The sequence below is a fragment of the Lichenostomus cassidix genome, chromosome 3 (genome assembly GCF_008360975.1).
Source record: "Lichenostomus cassidix isolate B80296 chromosome 3, HeHo_3.0, whole genome shotgun sequence".
NCBI lineage: Eukaryota > Metazoa > Chordata > Aves > Passeriformes > Meliphagidae > Lichenostomus > Lichenostomus cassidix.
In genome coordinates this window covers 32755908-32783538 of record NC_139483.1, presented here as the reverse complement: position 1 = coordinate 32783538, position 27631 = coordinate 32755908, and the positions used below count along the sequence as shown (strand labels likewise).

At 38.5% G+C, this 27631-nt stretch overlaps 1 protein-coding gene across 1 annotated transcript; it reads left to right on the top strand.

Moving 5' to 3' along the window:
- The first annotated feature begins 17 nt into the window (after positions 1-17).
- Positions 18-27631, top strand: MEMO1 (mediator of cell motility 1). Its single transcript, XM_085055200.1, has 9 exons — positions 18-215; positions 12194-12275; positions 14337-14405; positions 16282-16394; positions 17712-17823; positions 18780-18922; positions 20069-20145; positions 25551-25655; positions 26936-27631. The coding sequence occupies exons 1-9, from the start codon at positions 155-157 to the stop codon at positions 27065-27067; spliced, it is 894 nt and encodes a 297-aa protein (XP_084911326.1). The 5' UTR covers positions 18-154; the 3' UTR covers positions 27068-27631.

Below are 27631 nucleotides of genomic sequence, written 5' to 3'. Positions count from 1 at the left end.
CGGCCCGCGCCGCTCCGGCAGCGCCGCCTCCGCCCGCGGGGCCCGGGCCGTGCCGGGGGAGGAGGGGGAGCAGCGCCGCCGCCGCCGCCGCCGCCGCGGGCGGGCCCGTCCCCCACCGCCCCCCCCGAACACCATAGGCGGCTCCGGCTCCAAGATGTCCAACCGGGTGCTCTGCCGGGAGGCCAGCCACGCCGGCAGCTGGTATACGGCCTCAGGTACCGCCGCCGGGAGCGGGGAGCGGGCGGCGGGGGCTGAATCAGCACTTTGGGGCCGCCGGGCCGGTACCGGGCGCGGGGAGGGGCCGCCGGCTCCGCCCCCGCCGGCACATGGCGGGCGGGGGGCCGGGGGCTGCCGGGCCCGGCGAGCGGCGGGGAGCGGGCGCGGCCGGCGAGGGGGTGCCGCGGTGTCCCCGAACGCACCTGCCGGCCGCCGCTGTCCCTCGCCTCCGGCCCGGGTAGCTGCGGCGGGGCAGCGGCGCCTCTCGGCGGAGAGCGGCGCTCGCTCGTGGCCGGGGATGGATCGGGCCCCCGGCTGCGCCTCGTGTTCCTGCCCTGCCCGGCAGACGCGCCTCGCCGCAGCTCCGTGTGTCACGGCAGCGGGGCTGGAGCCAGCCGGGGCTGTGCTTCGTGCCCAGCGTTGCGCTCCAGCGGAGCACACCAACGGATCGCAGTATTTTCAACTGCTCCTTTTTTGTTAATTCCAGGAGAAAAGACCGCTTGTCTGGGGTTAGAAGGCAGGGGAAAATGTGAGAAAATAGAGAGGTTTATTTTACTTTTTGTCGGGGTGTGAAAATAGGGAGATTTATTTCTCTTTTTGTAGTCCAAGAAGACGTTCTTTTTTTTTTCCCCGAGCGCTTTATTTGGTAGGAATGAAAAGTTACTAAGCAATAGTGCAGAGTGGCTCTGTCCATTTAAACATGTGGTACTTGCAGAAGAAGAATAGAAGAACAACGTGGTGCATTGGAAGGAGAGCTACCGCTCCCCTCGCCCACGCCCCAAAAAAGGCAGAAACCTGTAAAAATGGCTCGATAGCGCATATGTTTGGAAGTAAGTTTTGTTCGGTTTTGGGGCAGAACCACGGGTCCAACCTGGAAAGGATGCGCATTTGTATTTTCAGAGCTGTTAATAAGATTTGTAAGGGATGTTCTTTTGCTGGCCTCGGGACTAAAGATGATTACAAAACTGCAGGTGAACGGGCTTAGATGAGCAAGAGGCTGTCGTAATGAGCAGTTTAGAGGGATAGAGTGATACAATTGAAAAAAAAAACCCAAACCAAACAATAAAGTGTTGCATTCAGGATCCTAAATTAACATCTAAGAAGAATCAGATGTGAAGTCATACACTTCTCTTGGCTACAATAGATGTAATTTCCCCTCTCCTCCATAAATTGATGAACGAGGTATGAGGCAAAAAAATGAAAGGGAAGAAAAGAAATACCGGGAGGAGGGTTACACAGGAAGAGGTGGATTGTGTGATAAGTAGCTGGGCTTCAAATGGTGGGTAGGCAGTTTCGAGACAACAATAGAGGATGATTGTTTTCCTCCTGATCTTAATATTCTAAACATAATTCTCATGTTCATTACAAAACTGGCCTCAAATCTTCCTGCAGCATGCAATTACATTTATTTCCAATGATCTAGAAAGGTAGAAAGGCAGTGCTCTGTTTACAGAAAGTACACAAAATCACGTAAAAGCTATAGGTTTAAACATGTGCAAAGACATCAACACGTTGAAGCTTTGTGGTAATCACCTCAGTTATGCCATTTTTATTTTCATTTATTAGTAAGGGAGAAAACTGATCTGTGATGCAGAATGGCTATGTGACCTTACACACAAATTTTGTAGTTTGCTTGGTATTGGCTTACATATCAAATTGTTACTGAATACTTGCAAATAAGAATTTTAATTTTTTAAAAATAATTAAAGAGGCACGGATACTGTCTGGCTGTTTTCTATAAAAATTCAGTGCAATGTTTTATTAGACTGTACCCTGGTAAGTCTGTGTGACTAGTTTGGCCAGTACTGGTTGTTTGTAGTAGGACATCCAAAAGCATGTTACTCCCATTGCTTTTGGGCAGCCCTCTGGCAATTGCTTATTGAGGAGATGTGGGATGGTTGCCCAGACACACTGCGTGGAAAAAAAAACCCCAAACTGAATTATGTTGTAATAATGAATTATGACAACTGTACTTGTGACAAGTTAAATTGTTACAGTGTGTATGGTGCGGGTAAGTGGTTGACATTGCATAAGCTGGGGATGTTGGAAATATGTTTTTCCTTAAATGAGCAAAGGGTATTATGTGTCTTGCTATAGAACTATTTTTGCTGTTTACACTGGGTATGTGAGGGCCGGAATTCTGCCTGTTCAGCAAGACAAGGACTACCTGTTATTTGTTGCTTGAAAGCTAATTTCTGTATGCCATTTAGGAAGGACCATCTATACACAAGAGACAACAAACGAGGACCAAGAGGCTATATGTTCATCATAGACTTAACTTAAAATCTTCCTGTATTTCAGGCCAAACTCACATGTCAGGTGCTATGTCAAATTTGTAATATAGGCTCCTCAATTGTATTACTAGAAGAAAGTGGATTTTACCATGTGTTTTCAGCCTGCACAGCTTCAAGGATGGAGCTGAAGCAGCGATTAGTTTGACTTGTGATTGTTCTTCAGTGTGTTCCCATGGTTCTCTGGGGATTGTCTTTTCAAGTCCTCCTACCTCCTCCTTTCTTCACGCTACTGTCTCGGCCCAGAAGCGATTTGCTGTGTTATATATAAGCTGGTTAGCATTTAAGCTTCCTGTTTCTTCCCAACTGCTCTCTTTCTACAGAGCTGAGTTTCACTACAGGAGGCAAGTGGATGCCCTGGCTACCCTCATCCTGCTCTGTAGTTAAGATGACCCATCTGAAAGGATAATGCGAAATGTGATTCTTGACAGATATGTTCAAAATCATTACATCTGAAAGCATTTTTAAAGGCGCTGAGTGAGGATAAGGTTTTTAAGTGGCAGTTTATCCTGAGGTGCCTGGTACCTAGGATTAAAACCTCAACACACCTACCAGGATGATGCATGGCATTCTGGACTTGGGGGAGTTACTGCAAAAGTAAAGCACCCAATGCTATTTAAAAAAACAAAAAAGTTTGTAAAATCTGGCTGTAGAAGTCAGTGCTGAGACAAAGGATCGATCCAGAATGCAATCCAGCTTTTGTGGTCAGGGGATATTCTTAAACTGGGTTAGCTGTGTCCTCTGCACTCAAGGAGTGGAAGCAATATCAGAGGTGAAGCCACAACAAAGAGGGAGCTACTGCTCTTCGTGGATGGTCAATGTAATGTATGTAAAAGGATTTAGAAGAAATATCACTTCTTGTCTTTAGGGGCTGCTCATTTCTATGGGACAGCAATTGCTTCAGCTAAAGGTAGACCATTGCTCCATGATTTTCTCCAGCCATGGGATATGCACTGCTTAGGTTCTGCCTTGGAAAATATAAACATGCTCTACATTCTAGTATGAATAAGCCACCTACTTGTATGATGCTAATGAATGCTGTAGAGCAGGTGAGACTGGCTGTGCAATTATGCACATCCAGGCATGTTAACATGTTAAAGTGTTGCATCTAAGAAAACAACTTTGTGTTAGAGGGAAAGTTAGGTCCTGGGGAGAAACTCACTGCTTCCTACTCAGTAAAGCTGAGAAGGCAAGAAGTGGAAGGTGGACTTCATGGTGACGTTAGCTTTTAATTTACCATGTGTTCTTCACTGTGTGCTGTTGTAACAAAAACAAAAAAAACCTAAAACAAAAAAAATTTAAAAATTAAGTTCCTCAAGAAGTTTTGGCAGATGAGTTCAGTACAAGAATTTTAACCAAAATGGTTGTAATCTCTTTTCCTTTAGAATTCTTAGTGTGGGGAAGTTAATATTCATTCCATATCAGTCAGTGCAGCATCTTAATGAACTTCAGATGTGTGCCACTGGGGCAATTGATTGGCAGCAAACAGAATGGTGCAGTCCTGTCAGTTGTTCCTCCTCCTACTTAGCAGTAGCACTGAATATAGGAACCTTTACAACCAAGCTTCCAAACTGAAACAGTGCTATGCCCGTTGCTGATAGTAGGCCACTGGTCTAAACAACCTAATTCTTGCAGAGCTTGATCTACATGGCTACTTTTAAAAAAAGTTAATGGTATATGACATGCCATTGCATTTGTGGACTAGCAGCCTGGTGCATGCTGGCCACTGAAAACATTTGCAAAATTTAGGTAAATGCACACAGCATATATAAAAATATTGTCCTGTTGCACTGCTGTCATGCAGATTGTTAAAAAAAAAAGAAGAAAATATCACTGTTGTATGGTGATATAGTACACTTACATTTCTTTTTGGAAGAAAGTCCCAGTCCTGCTGTGTTAATTCAACCACCTAGCATCCAGGCCTCTTGAGAAATTGATTTTTAACCAGCAGGGGGAAGAGGAAGATTAAGGACAACTTGAAACAAAAATGGCATAATTTTCAATGTCTGAAAGCAGGCAGACACATTCCTAGATACAAAAGGAGCAGATGAATATAATGGAAATGAAATGCTATCTTGAGCATGGGCTGTACGAGGGATAGGGTGCATTTATTCTTTGATGTGAGTAGACTGGGTGAGTGCAGGGCAGTTACTGCTGTGGGAAATCAATCCATGTGCTCCTGAAATGGAAATAAACATTAGCTATGTGCATTTTTTTTTCCTCTGTTGCGTGCCATGACAAGTGGGATGTCACACATTAGGGTGTTTAACATGGCTTATTGGCTGGCAGCTGGCCTCCCTTGTCTGGCCCCTGGAAGTGCTAACTGAATACTGTACCACTCTTTATTAAAGGGTGTGATAAGAGTTCTTGTTTCAGCTTTTCCGCAGTCAGTGGTGTGGTGATACAGGTAAAACACAAAGGATTTTAGTAGGCTCTTCCAAGTCACAGAAGTAAAATGAAATTGAGAGTATGTGTGAATAACAATAATACATGATGTGAAACCTGCCCTGCACAACAAGTTTGTCATATTAGTTAGGGCTTATTTCTCTGCTTTCCCTGACCGAACTCTAGTGGCCAAAGGTGTGCTGTTAGTCTGTGCCAACTTCTTTGAACTAGAAGAACCTTAATTTCCATGAGCTTATTAATGCAAATGTGAGTTGGCAGAGTAATTGCTGTGTCGACTTGAAACACCATTGCGCTTGTTGTCTTCAAAGCTCTTTTTTTATGATGAACCCAGTAAATGGCCAGTAAATATTTGAAGAGGCTTTAAACTTAATGGTGCGCTTGTGTTCAGAGTTTGCTGTTGCCCTAGCTTGTCAGCAAAAGAACCCCAAAGGAGGTAGGCACTGACATCTTGTTGCTACCATTTGTAAGGATTAAGCTTCTTACTTGTTTGGACAAGAAATGCCAGAACTGTCAAATAACTGGCTGTCGTAGAGCCAGGGATGTTTAGACCTTGTCTTTTGGGCAGAAGTCTGCATGATGGTGTGTAGATCAGCTGGAAAGTATAATGCTTTGAAGAACTTAAGCATATCAGAAAATAAATGAAAAGGCAGTTGTGTGCCATGAATGATCAGTTTAGAAGTTGCATTTCCCTCAAAGCTGGCTGCTATTTTTGCATGTTTGCAGTCTCTTCTATTCCTTTGTAATCCCCAGATTGGCATGAATGCTTTTTTACTGCTTTTTGTACCAAATACTGTTTCTCCTGATGCTAAAACCCACTAAGTCTCTGCTTGTAGCTCTGTAAGGTAGGCAGCTTCACGATGCAATAGCAGTGATTCTGAGATAGTAAAACCATTCTCATTTGTGCCTTCTGGGTCTTGGGGGGCCTGAAGAGTAATGTGAGAATGACTGTTCGTTTTAATGAATAGTGCACTAATCCCAGCATTTGTATGCTTGTTGGCAGGAGCTGGAACTTCTCATCAGCATTAGAGAAAGTGTGTACATCAGTTACAGCTGTTTCTGCTTTGCCATGATGTTGCTGAGTATGTATAATCCATTCAGCAGGCCTGCTGCCCACAGTTTGAGGGCAGCTGCTGCTGCTGGGTTCACTGACCCTGAGGGGCTGTATCCTACCTTAATTTAGGGCAGAAACTTCTTTGTAGTGTGTTGGATATGGGTCCCTGCAGCAGCTGAAGTGGTCAGAAGGGAATCACATGTGTGACTGCGTGTGGTTTAGACGAGGAATGCAGATGAGGGGTTGAGGAAGATGTTCACTATGTCATGAGAGTCTATGAAAGTGATTTACTGTGGTGTGCCAAGAACCCTGGCATACTCCCCAAAATTGGAATAACTCATCACAGCTCGTTCATAAATGTAATGTAAAAGTAGTGAATCATCATGTTGTTTGTAGATGGTCATAGACAAATGGATCCAGGAGAACATGGAAAAAGCATGTGGGGGTCACTGAAATGAGAGGTGTTTTATTGGTAGACTTGGCAGTGTCAGGCTTATGGCTGGACCCTATGATTTTAAAGGTCTTTTCCAGTTTGAATAATTCTATGATCTCTTGTAGTGAAAGGAGCTTTCTGCAGTAGCAGGATAATTAATGTACTGATCATGAAATCTTAATGTTGTGACATTAGCTGAAGCATTACAAATACAGCCGTTAACTTAAGTTCTTACCTTGCAATCTGTGAACAACTAATCACAGTGTCTTACAAATTCATCAAGTATTTGCTTTGCAATGTTAAATACCAAATGCAATATCTCTCTCCCTTTGGTAGTTTATCTTTTTTTAGACTTTTTATGGGGAAACTGGATGTGTCATTACTGACTCTTTTATGAATTAAACATGGAACGCAGCATTAATATGCAGACTGTATTATTTAGCATTGTATACTGAAAAACTGTACTGGAATAATTTGAAATACAATTTCTAAACTATTATTTCTAGCTGAATCACTTAAATAGAGTCAAAATCAAAATACTTTGAGAAAAGAATGTAGATTCAACTTTCACTGTACAATTGGAATTGAAAAAGAGCTTTACATTTGGTGTAGTTCTGGTATCATTAAAACAGGCCTACAAGTATTACTTAGTGAATACTTTCACAAATTTAAATTACATTTAGTTTGTATTGGAGCCAAAATCATTCTCAGAGGTATGGAACAGAAGGTCATTTGTTTGGAACTCTGAATGACCTGACTTCTAAGATTTTTTAATTTTTTTTTTTTAAGCTAGGTAGGTACGTGTTGATTGGTGTTCTTAATGAGTGGTGTTACAGTTTGGTTTTGTTTTTTCGTTTCTGGGTTTTTTTTTTAATTCCTGCCAACTATCAATGAAGGAAAATCAAGAACTGGTGGAATATTGGAGAACTGGGGCACGCAAGTAAGAATTGCCACCAAAGCAGATTTTGATATCTATTCTAATGTTTCTGTTGCGGCTTCAGTTTTATTTTCCCCCATTCAAGCATTGCTTGCTGTTTTATTTCCATTTTACACTGTGCATAAATAGGCATTTATATGGCATTGGTGTAATCTCTATTTGTGTCTTAATTTTCCCCCTGGTTCTTGTTTGCATAGGTAAATTTCTTCATTGCTTATAGTCTGATTTCACCATTTTATCAATATTGGAAGAGAGTATATGCTAGCAGTGGAGAATGTGCCCATCAAGATGAGTTGTTGAAAATCACCTTCTATTTCTGACTGATCCTAGTCTTTGCATCGCTAAAACTTGTAATTTTATTCAAGGATGTGGCTTTTGTTGCATTGAGAAACAGGGTTTTTTTTTCAAGTGGGGTCTGTGTTTTTTCAAAAATCCTTATGCTTTCTGCAATAACTGTTTTAACTGTTAGTCCTCTGTCATGTTTCAGATTGGAGTTTGCCTAACAATTTAATTGTTTCACCTTCAAAATTGTGGAGAAAGGAGTTCCCTTAGATCCAGTTACTAAACTAATTGTATTCCAGCCCTCAGGGTTTCACTATTTGATTTTTCTAACATTCTACAAGAGTAAAGACATATTCATTTCTTACCACACGTTGTAATATTTACTAGAAGCATTTTTAAGCTGTAGACTTTTTCATCAATGGGAAATGATAGTTAAAAGGAGGAAGACTTAAAGAAAGGTGGTGGCTCCTATAGGTAGCAGACAGGTTTGTACAAGGAAAAGCTGTCAAGTAGAACTGTGAAGGCTGGGGGCTGCAGTGTTACTGTTGTTGTGCTCCAGCATTACTTGCATTGCTGCAAGTGCTGTGCATGTGCAGCCAAGGGAGACCTGAGTGGTTTTCCCTGGTGCTGCTTTGAGTTTTGGTTGAGGTTTATGCTCTTCCAGTAAAAAAAAACATTCACTGAGACTGAGGATTCAGAGCAAACACTGAGTCTTCCCTGCCGATCTGGAAAAGTATGTGTTGTATGAGTAATGGTGGCTGCAGGAAAAGGAGGAAATTTTCATTCTATTATGCTGACACTTGGCATATAAGCACTTCAGCCTCTTTCCACTTGGCTGTGGAAAGAATGTGCTGGTTTGGCTTAACCCACAAAACCTGGACCATGGCAGCTGTAAATTGAGGCAATGAACTTAGCTGAGTCACTACCAGATGTCTTTGTGTTATTATTCACTGGGTAGCAGTGGCGTGCAAGTTACATGGAAGCATTCTTTCTTACTTTAGAGCTTTGTGATGGGGTAATGTTGATTGTTAAAATATATTATTCTTTTAGGCAAGGTAATTCAAACTAATTGAATAAATGTTGCCTGTAGTTGTATCCATAAATTCGCCTAGTAGAGACTCGATCTGTGCTTCCAATGATTTTAAACTTTGGCATAACTTCTGCTGGTTTTCAAAACAAAACAGGATGTGAAATATCCACAAATAATGTCAGAAATCTTTAGTTACACACCTATAGTTATATCTGACTTCATGGGATTGGAATGCAGATCTTAATGTTATGTACTTTGGTGAAGCTCATATTTTGCTGCTTAACCTTCTTTTGATGAATGAAAGGTCTGATCTTACAGTATTAATGTTAAAGTGTATTGATTGTCGCATCCAGAAATTGCATCCATAAGGTTTTCTGCCCTACTGTCTGGGTTAGCCTTAAAACCGCTGTTGCTCTCATCCTGCCAGCTTTCTGAAGATGAGCTTTACCCCTGAGGCTCAAGGAGCTGGGACCTGTTCTATCTCCCACACACCAGCAAGGTGGGGTGGCAGTGCTCTTCACTGTCCATGCTGGTCAGCCAAGGAGATGCATATTTACTGCTGCTGTCTTGATGACTGTTTTTCCAGTTAAACTTCATTTAAGTATGAACAAAACTTACTTATAGAGCACTTTATGAAGAAGTTACTCATCTACTATAATGCAATTCCATATGGCAGATCATAGCAACTGTGATAATGTGGGTTTATTTATATTTTCTATAACCAATTCAAATATTTTGACTTCAGCCTTAAGCATCCTCATGTTCAGAGAAGTTTTTCTCCCTGTTTCTCAAACACTTCAAGAAGTTGGTGCTACTTTGGTTACAAGAAAATTAGAGTTTTAGCGTATCCTCCTTAAAGTATTTGTAAGCATAGGAAGCTGCAGGTAGGCTATACTTCTGTCAATTCATATGGGTGCTGTTTGGTTTTTCTTTTTTTTTTTACTTTAGCTGAAAGGTCAGATGGATATGTTGTACACTTCATTCTCTCTCTGTTAGTCCTCTGGAGAGAGAAATTTGATTGCATGTTTTATTAAAATAGTACAGATAAGTTGAAATGAAAGTTTACATTAGGTCAGAGTTAATTATTTAAACAGGCATTACTTGCATTGAAGGGAAAAAATCTGAAAGCAGATGTGTTATGTGGTCCTTAAGTAAACACTGACAGAAGTTTTATCCCTTGGGTCATACAGATTTGTTATTTTCCTGCCTCTCGGAAGAAAATGTTACTTTGCTAGAATGTGTGTCTGTAGTAGCAGACTAAGCAAACCTGCGTATCTTACTCTGCTACTACACTGTAAGATTGGAAGTTTTGGTCAGATTTGACCAATCACGAAATATTAGGATATTACTAGATATTCTGACCTTTGTCTTTAAACTGTTCAGCAGGATACCTTTGGTATCTCAACCAAAGACAAATCGCCTTAACCACCTCCTTAGTAAAAATCCATGCTAAAGAGGGGATGGAGGAAAGCTAAGCACAGTGCCTTGCTGGGGAAGAGTTCCCCTTTTCTTAACAAGTTTAGCCCTTCTGTAGGTGTGCTACCTATGGATCCTCTTCTTTGAGGACAAGGGGTCAGGTGAGGCAGGGTAATGTTTAAGTCTGGGTAGTCAGTGTTGGGGGGAAAAAAATGTCCTCCTGAAGAGCTTCATTGAGAAAGTTTTTTATCTTTCTACATGTTTTGGGAGAATTAGGAAATAATTTTTTTAGATGATTTGTTTCTTCACTCGAGTATATAATAAATAAAAGTGGTAGTACTGTTAAACAGTACTGTTTTGTTAGTCTCCTAGCAGCTTAGAAGGAGGATGGAAATAGACCTAATTATTTTTACCTAGCTTACCCAACAGCCTCCATTTTCCAAGATGTCATTATCCTTATCTCTGTTGCATGTTGGCTGCTTGTAATTTCCCCAAGCAACAGAGGCAGCAGAACAAAATTGGTATGTGGTGGTTTTTTTATAACAATTTCATAGTTTCACGAAGTGACTGTTTTTGTGAGTGACAGCAGCTAATCTGTGTCACTCTTTCACCTTGTTGGAGTTCTAGACAGTAGCTAAGGCTTTCAAGGTGTGATTGAAGGCTTAGGAAAATGGTTTTGCACCTGTTCACGTTCTTCTTGTAAGAAGGTAGGGCTCCTCACAACTACAGAAGCTGTCCTTTTCCAAGAAACACACGGATTTAAGTTTTGTGTGAAAAACAGTGGTTTCAACACATCTACCCTACACCCCTGGGTTTTCTAGGGAAGGCTTTTTTGACTATCCCTGGTCAGGGACTGTTTGGATTCTGCAAAAGTTGACATATTTTCTCTGGTTGTTTGTGGTTCTTGTCAGCCTTTTGGAGAGCTGTAAGCTTGGGGTTGGGGCTATTTGGAACATATCTGTGAAATGGTTTCAGATACTTAATTTGGTTCTGACTTACACTGGCAGTTGGTAGTTCAACACCTGCATGGGGAAGATAAAAAAACCTACAACATGCATGGAAGAAGAAGCGCAGCTTGCTGCATCATATTTGTACAGATAAACTCTGCTGACATAGAGTTCTGTCAAAAGCATAGTATCAGCTGAAAAAAATGCATCTGTTTTCTGTTAATGGTATGTTACTTGTAACAATAGCATTTGAATGAGTTTTACTTGAAAGTTTGTTTAGTATTCTTTAATTTTAAAGAGTGTTGTGCTGTGTTTACTGGACTTGCTTCTTGAAGGATAGATTAACATCAGAAAGTTTTCTTTTTTTTTATTTTTAATGTTTTATCTCTAGAAGGCTTTTTTATCATCTGTCAGGTGATTGAATTAAGAATATTTGCTACTTGTTGAGGTTCAGAATTTTGTTTAAAAAAAATTAAATTCAGGATTCAGTTATCAAACTTAATGTTGACAAAGTGTTAATGTAGTTGTAGTATATGTTGATTGATCAGAATTTGTTAAGATGTTGGTATAAGCATAATGTCTTCTCACTTCTAGGTTTTTCCTGTGCATTTACAGATTTTCCCGGTTCCAGTGTGTTTTGTATTATACTCTTGTGCTTGCTTAATAACGGATTTATTAGCATAGCCATTGGCTGTCATGCAAATATGTCAGGCCTTTGTATTATGTCATCTTCTTGTATTGGGCTCTCTTGGTATAGATCTTAACTTTTAACTTCTGAATTCTGCAAATATGATTACCAGAAGAATCAATCATCTGTTAGAGTTTCTTTTGCGATCAGCAGCCATGATTGGTGAAGTGGCATGTTCATTAGTCCCCACAGAGCAATAAACAATAAGTGTATGTTTAGATGTGTAGTAAATGAACTTCTTTGACCATGAGGTTGAAACTTTCTTACTGTAACCTTCAACATTACAGGGCTGGGGTTTCATGTTGTTGTTGCAATTGGGTTTTTGTTTTGGGGGGGTGGTGTTGGTGATGTTTTTTTCTGTTTGTTTTTAGATTTAAACCCAGCCATTAATGTTTAAGATGACTTTTAAATCTGATGGACTTTTAAACTATATTTATAAATTCTTGAGATGTATTAGTTTCTTTTATAGCTTCAGTATTTCTGTGTTTCTTCATAGGACCCCAGCTGAATGCACAGCTAGAAGGTTGGCTTTCTCAAGTACAGTCCACAAAAAGACCTGCAAGAGCCATTATTGCACCGTAAGTCTGAAATAGTTTAGTATATAAATAATACTTGATTAGTGAAATGCTATTTTTGAGAGATTTTGAAAACTGGTAAAAGCTAGAATTTAGCTGAAACAAGTGTTCCATGGTTTCTAAGTAAGTATTTTGGATATAGCATAGAACAGCACAAATCTGTGGACGTTTAGGTGTATGATTAGTTTCCTTTTGCTGGTGGACTGCACACATGATATTTGTTTGTGATCCAGTGAGATGGGTAAGAGATACATTAATGAAAAATCCAACAAAACCCCTCCAATAATAGAAAAAAAAAATCTAAACAAAACAAGCAAAACTACTGCATCCCTCACACCCCTTAAATAACACTTAGAGAAACTTAAAACAAGAAGCAATTTAAAAATATTCAACTATCCAAAATGGTTTACTTTTGTTATTTTTGTTTGGTTTTGGTCGAGCTATTTGTTCACAGCTGAAATAGGGGTCATCTGAACTATTTAGGAAGAATTCAATTTCCTGAAGATTGCTGAGACATGTAACAAGAATTATGTTGGTCATTCCAAGTAATTATGAGTTCGAAGAAAACACTAGAAAAAGCACCTTAAATATGTTTTTCCTGTGCTAACATAGCATTGTCATAACGTTTGAAGTATTGCATAATATTGAGTGTGCAGAAGAAATTGTCCCACATCTGCCTTAGTCATTCTCAAAGGAATGTCAGGAAAGAGACCTTTCAGCTGCAGATTATGTAGCCTAGTTCTTTTTCCAGAATTGCTGGAGGTCTTCCTGTGATCTCACCACATTTTTTCGTTAACTGTGCCCTTTTTCTGCCACCTGTAAAGTGGTATTTCTAAAATTTTGTGGAAGATGGAGTAAGCCTGTAGCTGAGGGAACGTTTCAGCAGGCTCTTTTGTCAGTCTAGTAACATACCTTGCCCATTCCCGAGGTCTCGGTCTCCTGTTTCTCCCCTTATCATGCATGTTAGTGCCTTTCTGAGCTCTTCAGAATGAGTGGGGGTAGGTGATGAAGTAAAATCCCAGGGTAATTGTGAAGGTAACTTACCCCAGGTACAATTCTGTGGATGAATGTAGATGTATGTGAGCATACTTACATATAAATACATCTGAAATCCTTCAGTGCTATTAATAGGAACTCATATCTTCAAACATCCTCTATATCCCAGGGCTTGCAACATGCATCATTCTCAGTGTCAGTGTGTAAAACTGTGTTGTGAGCATACTGCTGTGTGACCAGGAGCTGTTTTCTACTGCTTGACCTGGGACTCTGGGAAACAAATGTTTGCTGAAATTAAAGCTTTTAGTGGTTTAAAGTGAATTTTCACTGATTTTAACAGTCTTGAAGAGAATGAGTTTTCAGATTTGAATGCAGTATTTGAAACAAGTAGTCTAAACAATTATAAATTGTTTTGGAGCACACACAAGAACAGAGGTTGAGAAAGGACCAGGCCAGAGTGGTAGGAAATAGTGAAGCATTCTCTGCAGTAGATGCTAGCATGCTGCCTTCCACTCCTTTCCATGTGCACGTTTATGCAGTTGCTGAGCTATTTTTCAATGACAGAGCATTTTTATTCTCTCTTTATCTGCTGTGACATGTAGTTCTCTCTTTGCCAAGACCCTTCTAATGTCATTATATTCAGTTACTGGAGTGTGGATAGAAGAGCTTTCTCCAGTAGTTTGCCACTCCCTTGTTCCCTGGCTCCACTGTTGGCATTATCATGAGCTTCTGAAAACAGGCAGTTGGTTGTTCAGTCTGCATACATCCTTTCCAAGTCAGGGAAGGTCCTTTGATCTGGAAGTTTGCTGACTATCCAATGGTCATTGATAGTTTTTTAACTGGTCAGTAACTGGTCACTTCTAGTTCTTCAGGAAATATGTCTCTTTTGCAGTCAATACTGTGGCAGTGCTTTCCTGCTCTTTCAGGAGTTGATTTTTGGATCACTCATAAAATTTCTAGCTTGCTGGGGACAAAAAATAAATACAAGATATTAACATGTGATATCCACATATTTTAGATGTTAAGCAATATTTCACATCTTAATGTTTTGTACTCATTGATTTGCAGCCATGCGGGATATACCTACTGTGGATCCTGTGCAGCTCATGCTTACAAACAAGTGGATCCCAATATCACGTGAGTGTTACAGCTTTCTTTACAAAGTGGGAGACACTGATGTTCCAATTTCCTGATAAGTTGAATGTTCTTGTTATATTCTTACAGCTTGAAGTACTCAAATTTAAATTTTGTGTTCTTTTTAGACATTAAAGTGTGGCTTCTATTTTAATATCTTAAATGTTGAAATTGGATGTTACAAAAGGGGAAAAGAAAGTAATATTGTTAAAATTATTGGTAACTAATTTTTTTCAAGGGAGTGATTAAAGATGTTCTTTTTCAGTTTAGTACTGATGTTACACTGCTTTTAGAAAGGCCCAAGCTGGTTTTGTTGGGGCTTTTTTTTGTTTTGTTTTGGTGTTTTTGGTTATTGTTGGGAGGTTTTGTCTGGATTTTTAATTCTATTAAAATATTTCACCATGATTCTGCATTGGTTTTTCAGTGCATGATTATGGGCTGAATGCTGCCAGGATTCTTTTCTGCTGTGGAGAAAGTGACCAGTGTGTTTATATAATATGTGAAGTCAATGAAAGTTAATTGTTCCAACAGTTTTAAATGGACTTTTGTTTCTAACAAGTTTTAAAAAAAGAAAAAAAAAACCAAACATGTTGTTGTAGTCTGTGCCTGCCTCTGAAAATATGAATCCAGTTATTTTTGGTTAAAGGAATATAATTCTTGTTATGTTCTGCTGACTGCAACATTTTTTTTAAATGACAAAAATTTAAAATGTCTCCAGTATTTACTCAAAGTATGTCTTTTGCAATGCTAGATAAAAACTGGCGAGGCTTATCAGTTAGTTCATAACATGCTGTAATACTCTTCAAAGACAATGGTTTTAGTTGTTTTTAAACTATTGCAAATGATGTGAAAATAGCTTATGGTATGACAGACACAGAGTTTCTCTGAGACTTCCAGAGCAAGCTGCATTCCCTATGTTCCCTGATATGGAGTTGGTGAACTTGCTGGATCATTTGCTTTTTTACTGCATGTGATGTTTAGAATTCATCTTTGAGCTAAACTAGTGTGTGTTTGGTTATTTGTTTTTTTTAGCTTTGCAGAAATTTTGTGGTTTAGTATACCTTGTTATAGCACCCCCTGTGTAAGGAATAAAAAAAACCCCTCACAACTTTACATGTCTCCCACCCCTTTAACTCAGTGCTAGAAACAAGACAATATGGTCCTGAATCTGAAAAGCTGAATTGCCTACCTTTTTTTCTTTTTTTCTTGTAAGTCCTGCAGCAGGAGACCCTTAACATCTAATCAAGAGCCAGGAACTGAGGACTTGATGAAATAACATCATGATGATGTGTAAAAGGTTGCAGTATCAGCTAAAGCTATGAATGTGCAGGTCCAAGTCCCTGTTGTTGATGCAACAACAAAAAAACATATAACAACATAAACCCAGCATTTGAGAAGGACTTAAATTTTGGTTTAGTGAAACTTAAGTAAGGCTAACAAAGTAAATAAGGGAAAAACATCTAAATAGATGATAAACCCATAACCATTATTTGATCCTCTATTTATTGAAGGTGGTGTGTAGCTGAAGGTTGTGTTGATTCAAGGAGAGAATTCAAAAATCTGTTCCAAGCAGCTGTAACACATAATTCAGCCTCCAAATGAGTCCAGTCAGACAAATTTCTAGCTCATGAGTGCCCTCTGATATATAACCTGCTGAAGAGATTTAAGGCTAGAGGAAGCATTATTGAACTGATCTCGTGATAATTTCTGAGATACCAAGCAAGGCTGGACCATGGATTGATCTGTGGTTTTACTGACAGCAGAGTAAAACTATTGTAGCCCTGAGAAAGTATCACTTCGTACATTTTTATTAAACTAAGCCAAGTTGCTGTACAATTGCAGTTGTCTAAATTGTGGCCTTCTGTGTTAATTGTTGTAGCCGAAAAATTTTCATTCTTGGGCCTTCCCACCACGTGCCCCTCTCCCGATGTGCACTTTCCAGTGTGGACATTTACAGAACACCTCTGTATGATCTTCGAATTGACCAAAAGAGTAAGTGCATGATAAAGCTTGGACTTAACTGAGGCTTTAGTATTGACTGTGCTACTGCAGTGCTGAGGGCATCCTTCTTGCTGGGCACTTCCTTGCTGTAAGTGGCATACAAGAGCAAATCTGATTTTAGTTCAACAAAAACTAGCTTCTGAAAGATCCTGGTTGTTTCAGACATGGTCACAGTATAACCATAATATCTCTCTTCCTTCTGGCAAGTAAAGAATTTTAAATTTTTGCTTATCTTTTCCATTTTAAGTGTATCCTCAGGGTTTTAAAATGAAAAAAGTGTTACATCGAATAATAGCTCACTAAGCACCTTCTCCATTCTCCTGTGAAGTGTTCTGGCTGGAAAGAAAGGTTCTTTAGTTGGTTTGAGTTTGATTTCTGATAGAGGAATAACAGAGAAACAAAAAAATTGCATTTATTTGGATGCATTATTGCATGTGACTTTTTAACTTGCAAACTTAAAAACTGTTAGTCCATGAAATACCAGTCTTTTGAACTAAGTGCAATTAAGATAAATTTGATATTTTGACTTTTGTGTACTTTGAAGTATACCTAAGTGATAACAGTACGTTTTTCAGAAGGGCTAACTAGTACAGATGTGTTGTGTTTCATTGTAACTGTGAATAAGCAAGTTAATTCAGGCTTTCTACATAATGCCTGCAGAAATTTCCTTAGGCAAGAAATGTTTTGCTTTCTGTAGCACTCCTCTATGGAGTTGAGAAGGAGACACAGCCATACATCAAATTCCTCATTCAGAGGAGAATTTTCAAAATGTAGATGTGACTCTGCATACTGTCAAGTACATTTGAGTAGAAAAGATGATTTACAAATGTGGATTACTTAACCAGTTGTGGCTGTCTCTAGATTTCATGGTTCAGTCAATAACATTGTATTAAATAGTAGCACATCCAGCAATGCTCAGCTGATGAATTTTTATTTTTTTAAACATGATGGTGCAGTTTATGGAAATAAGAATTCATTGATTGGGCAAATGCATGAATATTTTCAAATGTGTTTTATTTGTGTAATTAAATTTTCTGTCATAACTGATTTTTTTTCAATATACTAACAAGGTTACTGATTTAACATACATACTTTGTAAACTGAATCGATTATGCTTATATTTTAATGACTTGAACATAAATTTAATTCTGAATTTGTTTAGAAACAAGTGGTTTATGATAACCCTTGGAGGCAAATAATTTCATAGTGGTCATGTTCAAATAAAGATACACTGTAGCTTGCTTTTTGCACTTGCGGTTTTCAAAAATAAACAAAAAAAAGTAAACATTAATCTTTAATTCATTTCAGTTTATGGAGAGTTGTGGAAGACTGGAATGTTTGAGCGTATGTCCCTACAGACAGACGAAGATGAACACAGTATTGAAATGCATTTGCCTTACACTGCTAAAGCCATGGAAAGGTATTAGGGCTAATTACTTCTGCAAGAGTGAACATTATGTGCATTAAATGTTTGAACTACTGTGAAGTGCAGTAGAAAATAATAATACATTTTATGGCATAGAAGACCTTATGGTGTATACAATGCTCACACTCCCCCATCCCCCAATAGAAATTTTGGTAAGGAGAGGGTCAAAGACTAGGATAAGTTGCTCTATTAGAAACTCTGAGTGGAGCAAACACTGGAATGATGAAGGTGTAATACCTCTTATAAACAGACTGAATATTAGACATGCTTTCATAAACCTTTCTCAGTAACTAATTTTTTTTCCCCCCACTTTTGCAAGGCATCTCTGAGAGAAGTTAAAATAGTTTTCCATGGGATTTTAAGTTTGCTTGGAGCCATAATACTAATTTTGAAATCAGGGGTCTGTTTCTACCTGCTGTTTCAGATGTTGACTTTAAATAAAAATAGTAATCTTTAAAGAAAAAATGTCAGTTTGTGTTGGGGTTTGTTCCCTAACACTTGCCACATATATTTTCTTTTTCCCCTCTATTTTTTTTCTCTTTTTTTTTCTTCCATTGTGTTTTGAATTTTCTCTGGAGTATCAGTATGTACTTGGGTACTATGTTGAGCATTTTCATATACATTTAATATACTTCAGAGAATTACCCAACATGCAGCATCTATACATGGAGAATTTAATTCTTACTTCATTGCTGATTTCACTGTGTCTTTTCTTTTTGTTTGCCTGATGTTTTTGCTTTGCAGCAGAGAGAAATACTGGTTTTGGGGGTGTGTGTTTTCTGAAGGTGAAGTACTTTGAAGTTCTAAAACAACATCCTAGTATGACCTTACCAAATTACTATCCTCAAATCAATAGCAACATTTTAAACCTTTCTGCAGTTTCAGTTAGCAAGTCCTGAAAAATCTTCAGATGTCACTTGAATTACAACATTTTTTCTTTTGCTTATAAGCCATAAGGATGAGTTTACTATTATTCCTGTGTTGGTTGGAGCACTGAGTGAGTCAAAAGAGCAGGAATTTGGAAAACTCTTCAGTAAATACCTAGCTGATCCTAGTAACCTCTTTGTGGTTTCTTCTGACTTTTGCCATTGGGGTAAGTTGCATATCTTATTATAAGAATATATTGAATATTTTGTAGCTATTTGCAAATGCATTTTATTAAACATAGAACATTTTGACTTCTGGAAAAGGTATTTTTGCAACTTAAATGCCTTCATAAAGTTAAAAAAGGCTTTTAAAAATCTGGAGCAATAGGTGAAAAATATTGATGTGGTAATGTGTTTCCAGTGTAGTAGAGGAAATAAATGGTGAAGGTGTGTGGGTTTATATACATCTCTTTACTGTTGCAATGCAATAATTGTCTGAAGTTGCTTGCTCTTTTTACTCTTCTAAGCGCCTCAAAACATCTTTCAAAACGAATTAGCTAAAAATTCACTGGACGTGGCCACATTCCTCTGACAGAAATAAGTTTTGTATGTTTTACTGCTGGGTAAGATAGCAGATGGATTATTTATGCCAATTCACCAGTGCTACCCCAGTTCATCGTGGTGGCAGAGCTATAAAGACTTCAGAAGCCTTGACTTCTGTCCTGCTTTAACATTTTATTTTTCTTTTAAGTGTGATAGTAGCTGGAAAAGGGACTGCTTCAGAAAGATATGCTGCACAACAGACCTTCATTTTTTTGCATTGTCATCTTTGGTCAACTTAATTAAGTGCATGCTTTACTTGTCTTTGAATGTGGAGTAGGTGGAAGTATATATAACAATGACCTGGTCCTGTTTTGGCTAATGATCCATCTAGAACTGCTTATTGAATTATCATGAATTTTTTCTTTTAACCTTCATTTACTGTGGGTATTGTGCAAGCTGAAGTAGCCTGACTCCATGGTTGACTTTGTCAAGAGGGATAACAAAATCAAATGTTACTTTACTTCTTAATTTATAGAATTGGATTCCAAGGCAATAACAGGCAATTAGTGGGTGATACTTGAGTGTCAGTTCTACGTAGATTTCTCTTTAGAAATATAGCCATCCATCATGTACTTTTTTTTTTTTTTACTTTGCTTCTGGGCTGCTACTTCATGATTGCCCTAGAATTTCCTCAATGGACCTAAAAAGTATAAAATAGATGAAGATTACTACTTTACAAGTATTATACTTTCAAATATTTAGTAAGTATTAGGGAGTGTTGTAGCTACAATTTTTCCCTTTTTTATTTTATACATGATTTTTGTTTCAAGGTCAGAGGTTCCGTTACAGTTACTATGATGAATCCCAAGGAGAAATTTATAGATCCATTGAGCACCTAGATAAAATGGTAAGTTTTCAGATTTGGTGGAACTAACTAACAAATTTCTCCTGTACCTTCCATTTCTTTGAACACTTGAGAAATTTCTCTAACAAGGTATTATAGATCAGCTATTTTATTGAATGTATAATTTTCCTTTGTTTACCACAGTAAGAATTTAGCTGTTGGTTTTAGCTAGTATCCTCCCTTTTACTGACTGTGCACAATCATATTGCAGGTATAAACTAGTAAGCATAATTTATGAGAATAAGTGCATGTTCACCCACCTAAAAAGCCCTAATGTATCATAATTTCTGTCCACGTACCCTCTTACATTTTTGAGAAGCAATAAAAATTATGCATGGAGATTTGTGATAGTTCCAGCTTACTAGCTGTGATACCTGCATATAGAAACAGCATTGTGATTATGCAAAGGGTTTCAGCAACTTCCATTTGGAGGAGGAAAGGCTATAGGGCGTTGCATTGGTCAGGAAAATGAAAGTCACCTTTTGCTTGGGAGTAGCCTTCCCCCCCTTTACTCTGTAATTAGGTGGTGGAGAAAAAGCAGTAGATCATACTTCATTTTGGGTTTGGCCAAAGGCTGAAAGAAATGCTAAATACATGAAGGTCACTATGCCAGTTATGTTGCATTTTCTTTGCAGTCACAGGAGCCAAGGATTTGTTTTTAAATTAATAAAACCCCAAAAACATAATGTTCAAACCTGTACTTAAAGGCACAGAGTAGAAGTAATTATTTTGGCAATATGTAACCTTAAAAATTTGTTTTACAACTGTTTACATCATTTATGCAACTTCTGTAGAATCTGTTAGAAGGGAGAACTGTTCTTATTCATGGCATGTGAATTTTTTCCTTGTCTTGAAGGAATAAATCCTATCTGCTGGAGAGGTCTCTAGACTTTTTTGCTTTGTATATCCATATTAACCTCTTTGTTTTCCTATTATTTATCACTGGAATGGAAACAGTAAATAATTTGCCTTCATTCTGTTTATCCCATTTTAATAATTCTTGTAGTCAGTTGAGAGGCTTCTCTATCAAAGACAAGTGTTTTTCTACAGAATCCCAGAAACAGCAGCTTTTAGTATTTTTTGCAGGAGAGCAGATTATGGTGCATTAGCAAACATTAGGTTCCCCTTGTTAATTTTTATGGTGAAAGCTTGAAGAAAGACTGGACTTTGGCAATTAATTACTTTTAGGGAATACATTGCTGCACCAACTCTTTCTTTCGGTAGTGATTCAGCCCAATGGAAATGACATTTTTTGTAATATGGAAAATCATGTCTACTGTTTAATAACTAAAAACACCTTTTCAATTGTAAAATTAACTGGAAAACTAAACATGCTGTATAGCAGTATAATGTGGTTATTGATTGCTTTTTTATATCATGCTGTATATAAACAGATGACTCTGTATTCTGATTGTGTATGGAGAAGGTTTTACTTTGGGTGGTTTTCAGAGATGTTTTGCTAGCAGTATTGTGGGTACACTTGGGATGCTCTCCACAATATTACAAAAATCTCCCTGTCACATTTTTCCAGTTTTTGGAAGTTTTTTCAGTTTTATGTTCTACTTGGCTACTTCTTGTTTCCTTAGATAAGTATTGGATTTTTTTTTATGTGATTTGGCATGCTAAACAAACTTGATTGTAACCAGGCCTCTACACAGACAAAATAGCCTTAATATAGAGACAAAACTGTACTAAAACTGGCTTAATTTTATTGGACCTAACTAGGAAAGCAGTCAGGTGAGCACATTGTAAGCAGGATTCTGGGATAAGATGAAATCAATTTTCTTTAGGAATGCCTTTATGGGAGAATGATCGTCTCTTCCTTAATTGGACTGGACCTTATTTATAGATGCATGATGATTTTCTCACCTAGTGCATAAAAACGGCTGAACACTTTGGGCATTCAAGTTTTACTAACCTGGTAACTATGGTGGGAAGTTTTACTTGCTGTGATTTTAAGTTGGAGCCGTTAGACTCCAGCATAAATACACAGTAAATATTGCTGGGCAGACATCAGTTTCTCCATTGATCTGAGCGCTGTCACTACAGCACACTTTGTGATGTGTTGGCTAAAGAAGGAAGTAGCCTCACGGTTAATAGGGGAACCTTGAGGGAGAATCCTCTAATGAAGAGTTGTAATTGAGCAGCTGATGTGCAATAGTTTGTATATCATCACCTGATACACACTAAGACATTGTTGAAGAGTAATTATTTTTGGTTGTGACTAGCCAGAAAATGCAGACTGCTCATGTCAGTTTTCACTGCCAGATCGCTCATTTTATATGAGCGTATATTTTATATGGGATACTTTATGCCTCACTTGAGTCAATGTGAGAATTCTGTTACCCTGAATGCTGATGGGGGGAAAATGCAGTCACTGAGGTGTGCTATGCAGGAACAGCTAGTAGTCGTTGTCCAGGAGCCATGCTCAGCACCAGTGGCTTCTCAGGTACCTCTAATGATCTGCTGAATTCTGATGGCTTCTGCAGTGCTGCTGCAGTGCGCCATGACCTTCCACAGCGCTCCAGCCTTGGAAGGCTTCTTAGGCTGGGCATAGTGTAAGACCATGACTCTCTGCCTTGGTGCCCACATCCCTGTTCTCTTTTCTGTGCCCAGCCATTAACTTTCTTGTTGTTTGTCTTCTAGTCTGAATGACTCACACATGCAAAGATAGTTGGGCTGGATAGTACTAAGACCAAGTTTGTTTCCACTTCCATTAAAGTGCAATTAGTTTAAAACTTTAAGTGTGAAGAAACAGCAGAAATAACTGATAACAAACTAACTTGACCAGCCAAAGCATTATTGGAATATAGTAAAAAATGAGCCTATAGGTTGTTGGGGGAGTTTTTGTGTTTATTTTGGGGTGTGTGTGGGGTTATCTTTTAAAGTTTTTTTTGTTAGCTGGTAGACACTTGATCCTCTTAAGAGATGATATTTAAAAATGTAAGGTTTTTAATCATATTAAGTGCACTGTGCTAGGATATTGTAGATGCCATTAGCAGTATCTGGGTAAGTGATGTGTGCAATTTCTATGTGATGCCATAATAACCATGTGATAAACTGTAAGCACAGTTTCACACTTTATCATGTGGGTTTTGTTACATGTTTTAACTCTGTTCTAAGCCATGCCTGGCTGAGTTGTTTCTAATACTGAAAAGTATTAGCTTCATATTTCTGCTTTTTAGAAAAATGAAACACAACCTGGCAAAAATGTTTCCTTTGTTCCTCAACACCATTTTAGACTGAGAAACAAGCTTGGTAGTCTTTGCTCCTCTGCTACAGCAATTTTTAAGTCCAAAAGATTGAAAAGTTCAGTACAACCTAAAGCTTACAGGATATCTGTTCATACCGGTATCCTATGGATTTTCTGCAGTCTGTGATGTATGGAACTCTGTTAGCATTTTCTGGGATGAACTGCATAGCTCTAAATGTTTTACAGAGCTTAACTGTGCATTGAAATAAGCTTACTAGGCATTCCCATAAATCCATGTCCATTCATTTGAGACAAATGCTCAAATGCCTCTGCCCAGTATGTTCCAGTGACTTACAACTATAAAATGAGTCTCTCACTCGAGAAGCCATTTTCATTTTTTTAAAAGGTCATGAAAGTGTTTTACAAGCAGATAAAATGTGTTCTTGTGAACTGTTCAGTATCTGAGTAAGTGCCTCATGCATTTTAAGTTTCACTTGAGTATGTAGTCAAGTTTAGTTCTGCTTTCTGTAGCTGTGTCTTGACATGTACAATCTGCAAGTAACTGGATGGTTCAAAGATACGCTTTGGAAATGCGATGATATCTATGTAATCACCGCTAGTTAGAGAATAGCTGCCATTATTTTTTTTTGCACTCATTTAGGCTCTGTAGATCTGGAGTGATTAACAGCTGTAATTACTGGCCAGGGGTCTAAATACCCTCTCCATGACTCCAGAAGAACTGAGCTCTTACCAGTAATTGGCCAGCTTAGCTTGGTTTTGTTTTTCCATAAAATGTATTTCGTTATGAATTTATCTTACATCTGTATCTGTTTAAAAGTACACAAGGGTAGTGATTATTGTTGCTGTTTCATATTTCTTTCTGCTCTTCTGGGAATCTTGCTCCTCCATTGTTAGCTGTGATCCAGTCTGAATAATTAGATGATCTGCCAGATCAGCCGACGCCCTTGCAGTCTGAAGTCTCCACTTCAGACTGACTGCTTCCTGCATTGTGATTTCTCCTTTTATCACCCAGAAGTTGGGGAAAGGGCTGGGACAAATGCAGAAATCTTAAAAGAAGTTACCTCCTTTTCTGGTATCAGCCTCCAGTTGTTCCCCTGCGAAGTATGGCTTTTTCTAGTCTCTAAGGAAGGACTTACTGTTTCACCAGCAGAAGCAGCATAACTGTGTATTTTATTGAATTAGTGAGTGTCTGGAGCTCATTTTCCTGGTGAAGGGAATTAATAATTTTCAGAGGAAGGAAAAAAAGAAGGGAATGGAGTCTAGTATAGGAAAAATAGCAAACCCATGGTGAAACAGAGACAGTAATAGATTTAGACTTGTTTTTAAGCTACTTTCATGGTGTTTGATCTGCTCTGTGGGATGGGGTAAGAGTAGGCTGTATCTGGAGTTGGAGGATTCTTTTTACTTTTAAGAACGTAAATGTTTGTATATGTAGATGGTTTTGTTTTCCACACATGTGCTGGTATTCTTAGCATGACTCCATGGGATCATGGGTCTCGCTGTGAATGGAGAAAAGGATGTGTATATGTGACTGTCTCATGTAAAGTGGAACCACCTTCTTCTGGTTCTTACATTTTTGTTGTGCACCAACTTTATAGTGCTTTAGAGATTTTCTGGATCTGCTTTTTGTGCTCTGACCAGATGGGCAGCCCATGCCCTGATCAACTGCCTTGCATGCCTGATGTGTCCAGGATACATCACACCTGTTGTGTGTCTGAATTGCATATCTGTATAGTGATGGTTTTTGGACATCCAGAAGTCCCAGACAGGTGCTTGGCCCTGAACTCTGTTACCAGGGAAAGCAGATGGGGCACAACTTATTTCTGCTTTGCCCTTTTAGTAAATTGGTCTGGTTATAGCTGTACCAAATCTTACGTAAGTAGGGCACGCTTGGATGGGGGGGATCAACTAGTCTGCAGGAGGAGCTTTTTTAACATGAGCTTCACTTGTATTTGCAAAGATAACTTCATAGATCTGTGGATTATTGGCAGTTTTGGAAGAGCTCCTGCCCTTTTAGTTTGGCAAGGGATGGAAACAAGATGATTACAAACTAGAGCTTATGTGCTGAGATTCCCTTGATATCCTTGGTACAAAGTAGAGGGTTTTTCCTTCTGCTCTGTTGTAATAAATAGATGATGTATAAACACCTGCTTGTGAATATGTAATGTAATTATTGCTATCAATTCTTTTTCAGGGTATGAGCATTATAGAACAGCTAGATCCTGTATCTTTTAGCAATTACTTGAAGAAATACCATAATACAATATGTGGAAGACATCCTATTGGAGTGTTATTGAATGTAAGTAACTTTTGTTGAAAAATGTAACTGCTAGAAAAATGTTTGCATTTGTTAAAACACAGCATTGCTGCAGTATTCCTTAGTTCTAAAATGTCAAGCCTTGTATTAATTTATTTTTCTAAGTGTTCTCAATTTGGTCTCCTATTTTCGTGTCTTGCATATTGACAAATGTTAGCTCTTAAAAGGACTGAGGGTTTTCAGTTCCCTAAGGGAGATGAGGTACCACACTCCTTTTGAATTTCAGTGAAATGCAATCACTCACTTTCTCTTGCCCCTAAATAAATGATCAAATAAATCCATCTCCCTGAAGAAGTGTGTACTTACCCTTTTGAAACAGTACTTACGAATGTGTATATATTTTCTCTGTATTGCTATTAGTTAGCTATTGTGAGTGCCTTGTGATGTCTGGCAGTGTTTTTGAGTTTTGCAAATATGAGAGATTGCCTCCGTAAGTATTAGTGCAGTGCACCATTAACTCATAAATTAACAGCAATTATAATTCAGATTACTTTCTAGTTACCACATTCTGCTTTGGTGGTGCAGTGCAGACATAAACCTGGCTTAACTTAGTTGTCTAAATTTGGTCACAGCTGCTTTACAGCACTGCTGGAGGGATGCAGGTTTGTCATACTGCTTGAGTGGATCTCACTGTATCTTTACTGTAATTCAAATCTGAAACAGGAAGTGTGTTAACTTTCTTAAAAGGGAAAACCTAATTCATTGGGAATGTAGTTTGAATGGAGAACATGCAGAGGAATCTTATAAAGTGGAGTCCATGAAAGTTTGTGTGAGCAATACTAATATTGGGGATGCATGTAGCAAAGTTCAGTACTATGATAACTCTATAAATATATCCAAATCTCACCCTCAGACAATTATTAGTTTTGCAGCAAATCAGAGCTGAATTCTGTTTATTCATGTTTGCCAGTTGTCACACTTCAATAAATTATCCTTGTACCTTCTTTTTCCTTACTGGAAAAAATAGAATCTGAAAAGTGTTAATAGTGTTGGGTGTTTCTGTTGCATCTGTGTTTCTGTATAAGTTGCCCATGGAACTTTAAGCATTGTTTCTAAAGGATCTATCATGAAAGGTTTAGTGCTGCTTTAGAGAACTGCATGGATGTACATAATGCAGTGGGGGAAGTGTCAGTGAATGAAACAGCACAGTTACTGGGTGGTGCTTATATAATGAGTTTGAGAGATGGTGCAAGGACCTTTGAGAACTAGGAAATGTAACTTCACTGATACATTTTCTTAAACAGCTCTTTTTCTCTCTTCAGGCTATCAACGAGCTCCAGAAGAATGGAATGAATATGAGCTTTTCATTTTTGAATTACGCTCAGTCAAGCCAGTGTCGAAACTGGCAAGACAGCTCAGTGAGTTATGCAGCTGGAGCACTTATGGTCCACTGAACTGCTGAATGCTCAGGGATGGCACCTGCACACACTCTGTATATGGGGTCCCAGCCTAGCCCTTACAAAGATACAGTCCCTGGTCTTTGGGTATACTGAAACCTCAAACTAATAGAACTCTGTTCTTTTCTAGTAGGTGTAGTCCTTCCTTAGTTTCAACTCATTTAAAAATGCTTTCTTGTTTAGGACAATGGAAGGAAGGTGGTTATCAGAGCTTTTTTGTGAGATTTTTTTTGTTGGAAAAGATAATGGCTATGAAGGCATGGTGGTAGACTGTCCTTAAAAATACAACATGTAAAGCATTTACCATATCCTAAATTTGCACTCTTTGCAGACCTGTGCACATATACTCAGCTTTCAGAATAGTTTTGCAAGTTGTAAACGGAAAAAGGGGGAAGAAGGGGGTGGAAGCTTTTTAATAAGAGAAAAAAAAAGGAAAACAACGCATTTATAAATGATCCTGTATTAGAATATAATAAAACTCCAGTATAGTCAGTTACTACCCGTGATGTACAACAGATATCTTCTATTTTAGTTGCTAATAAAGGGCTACACAAACCAAAA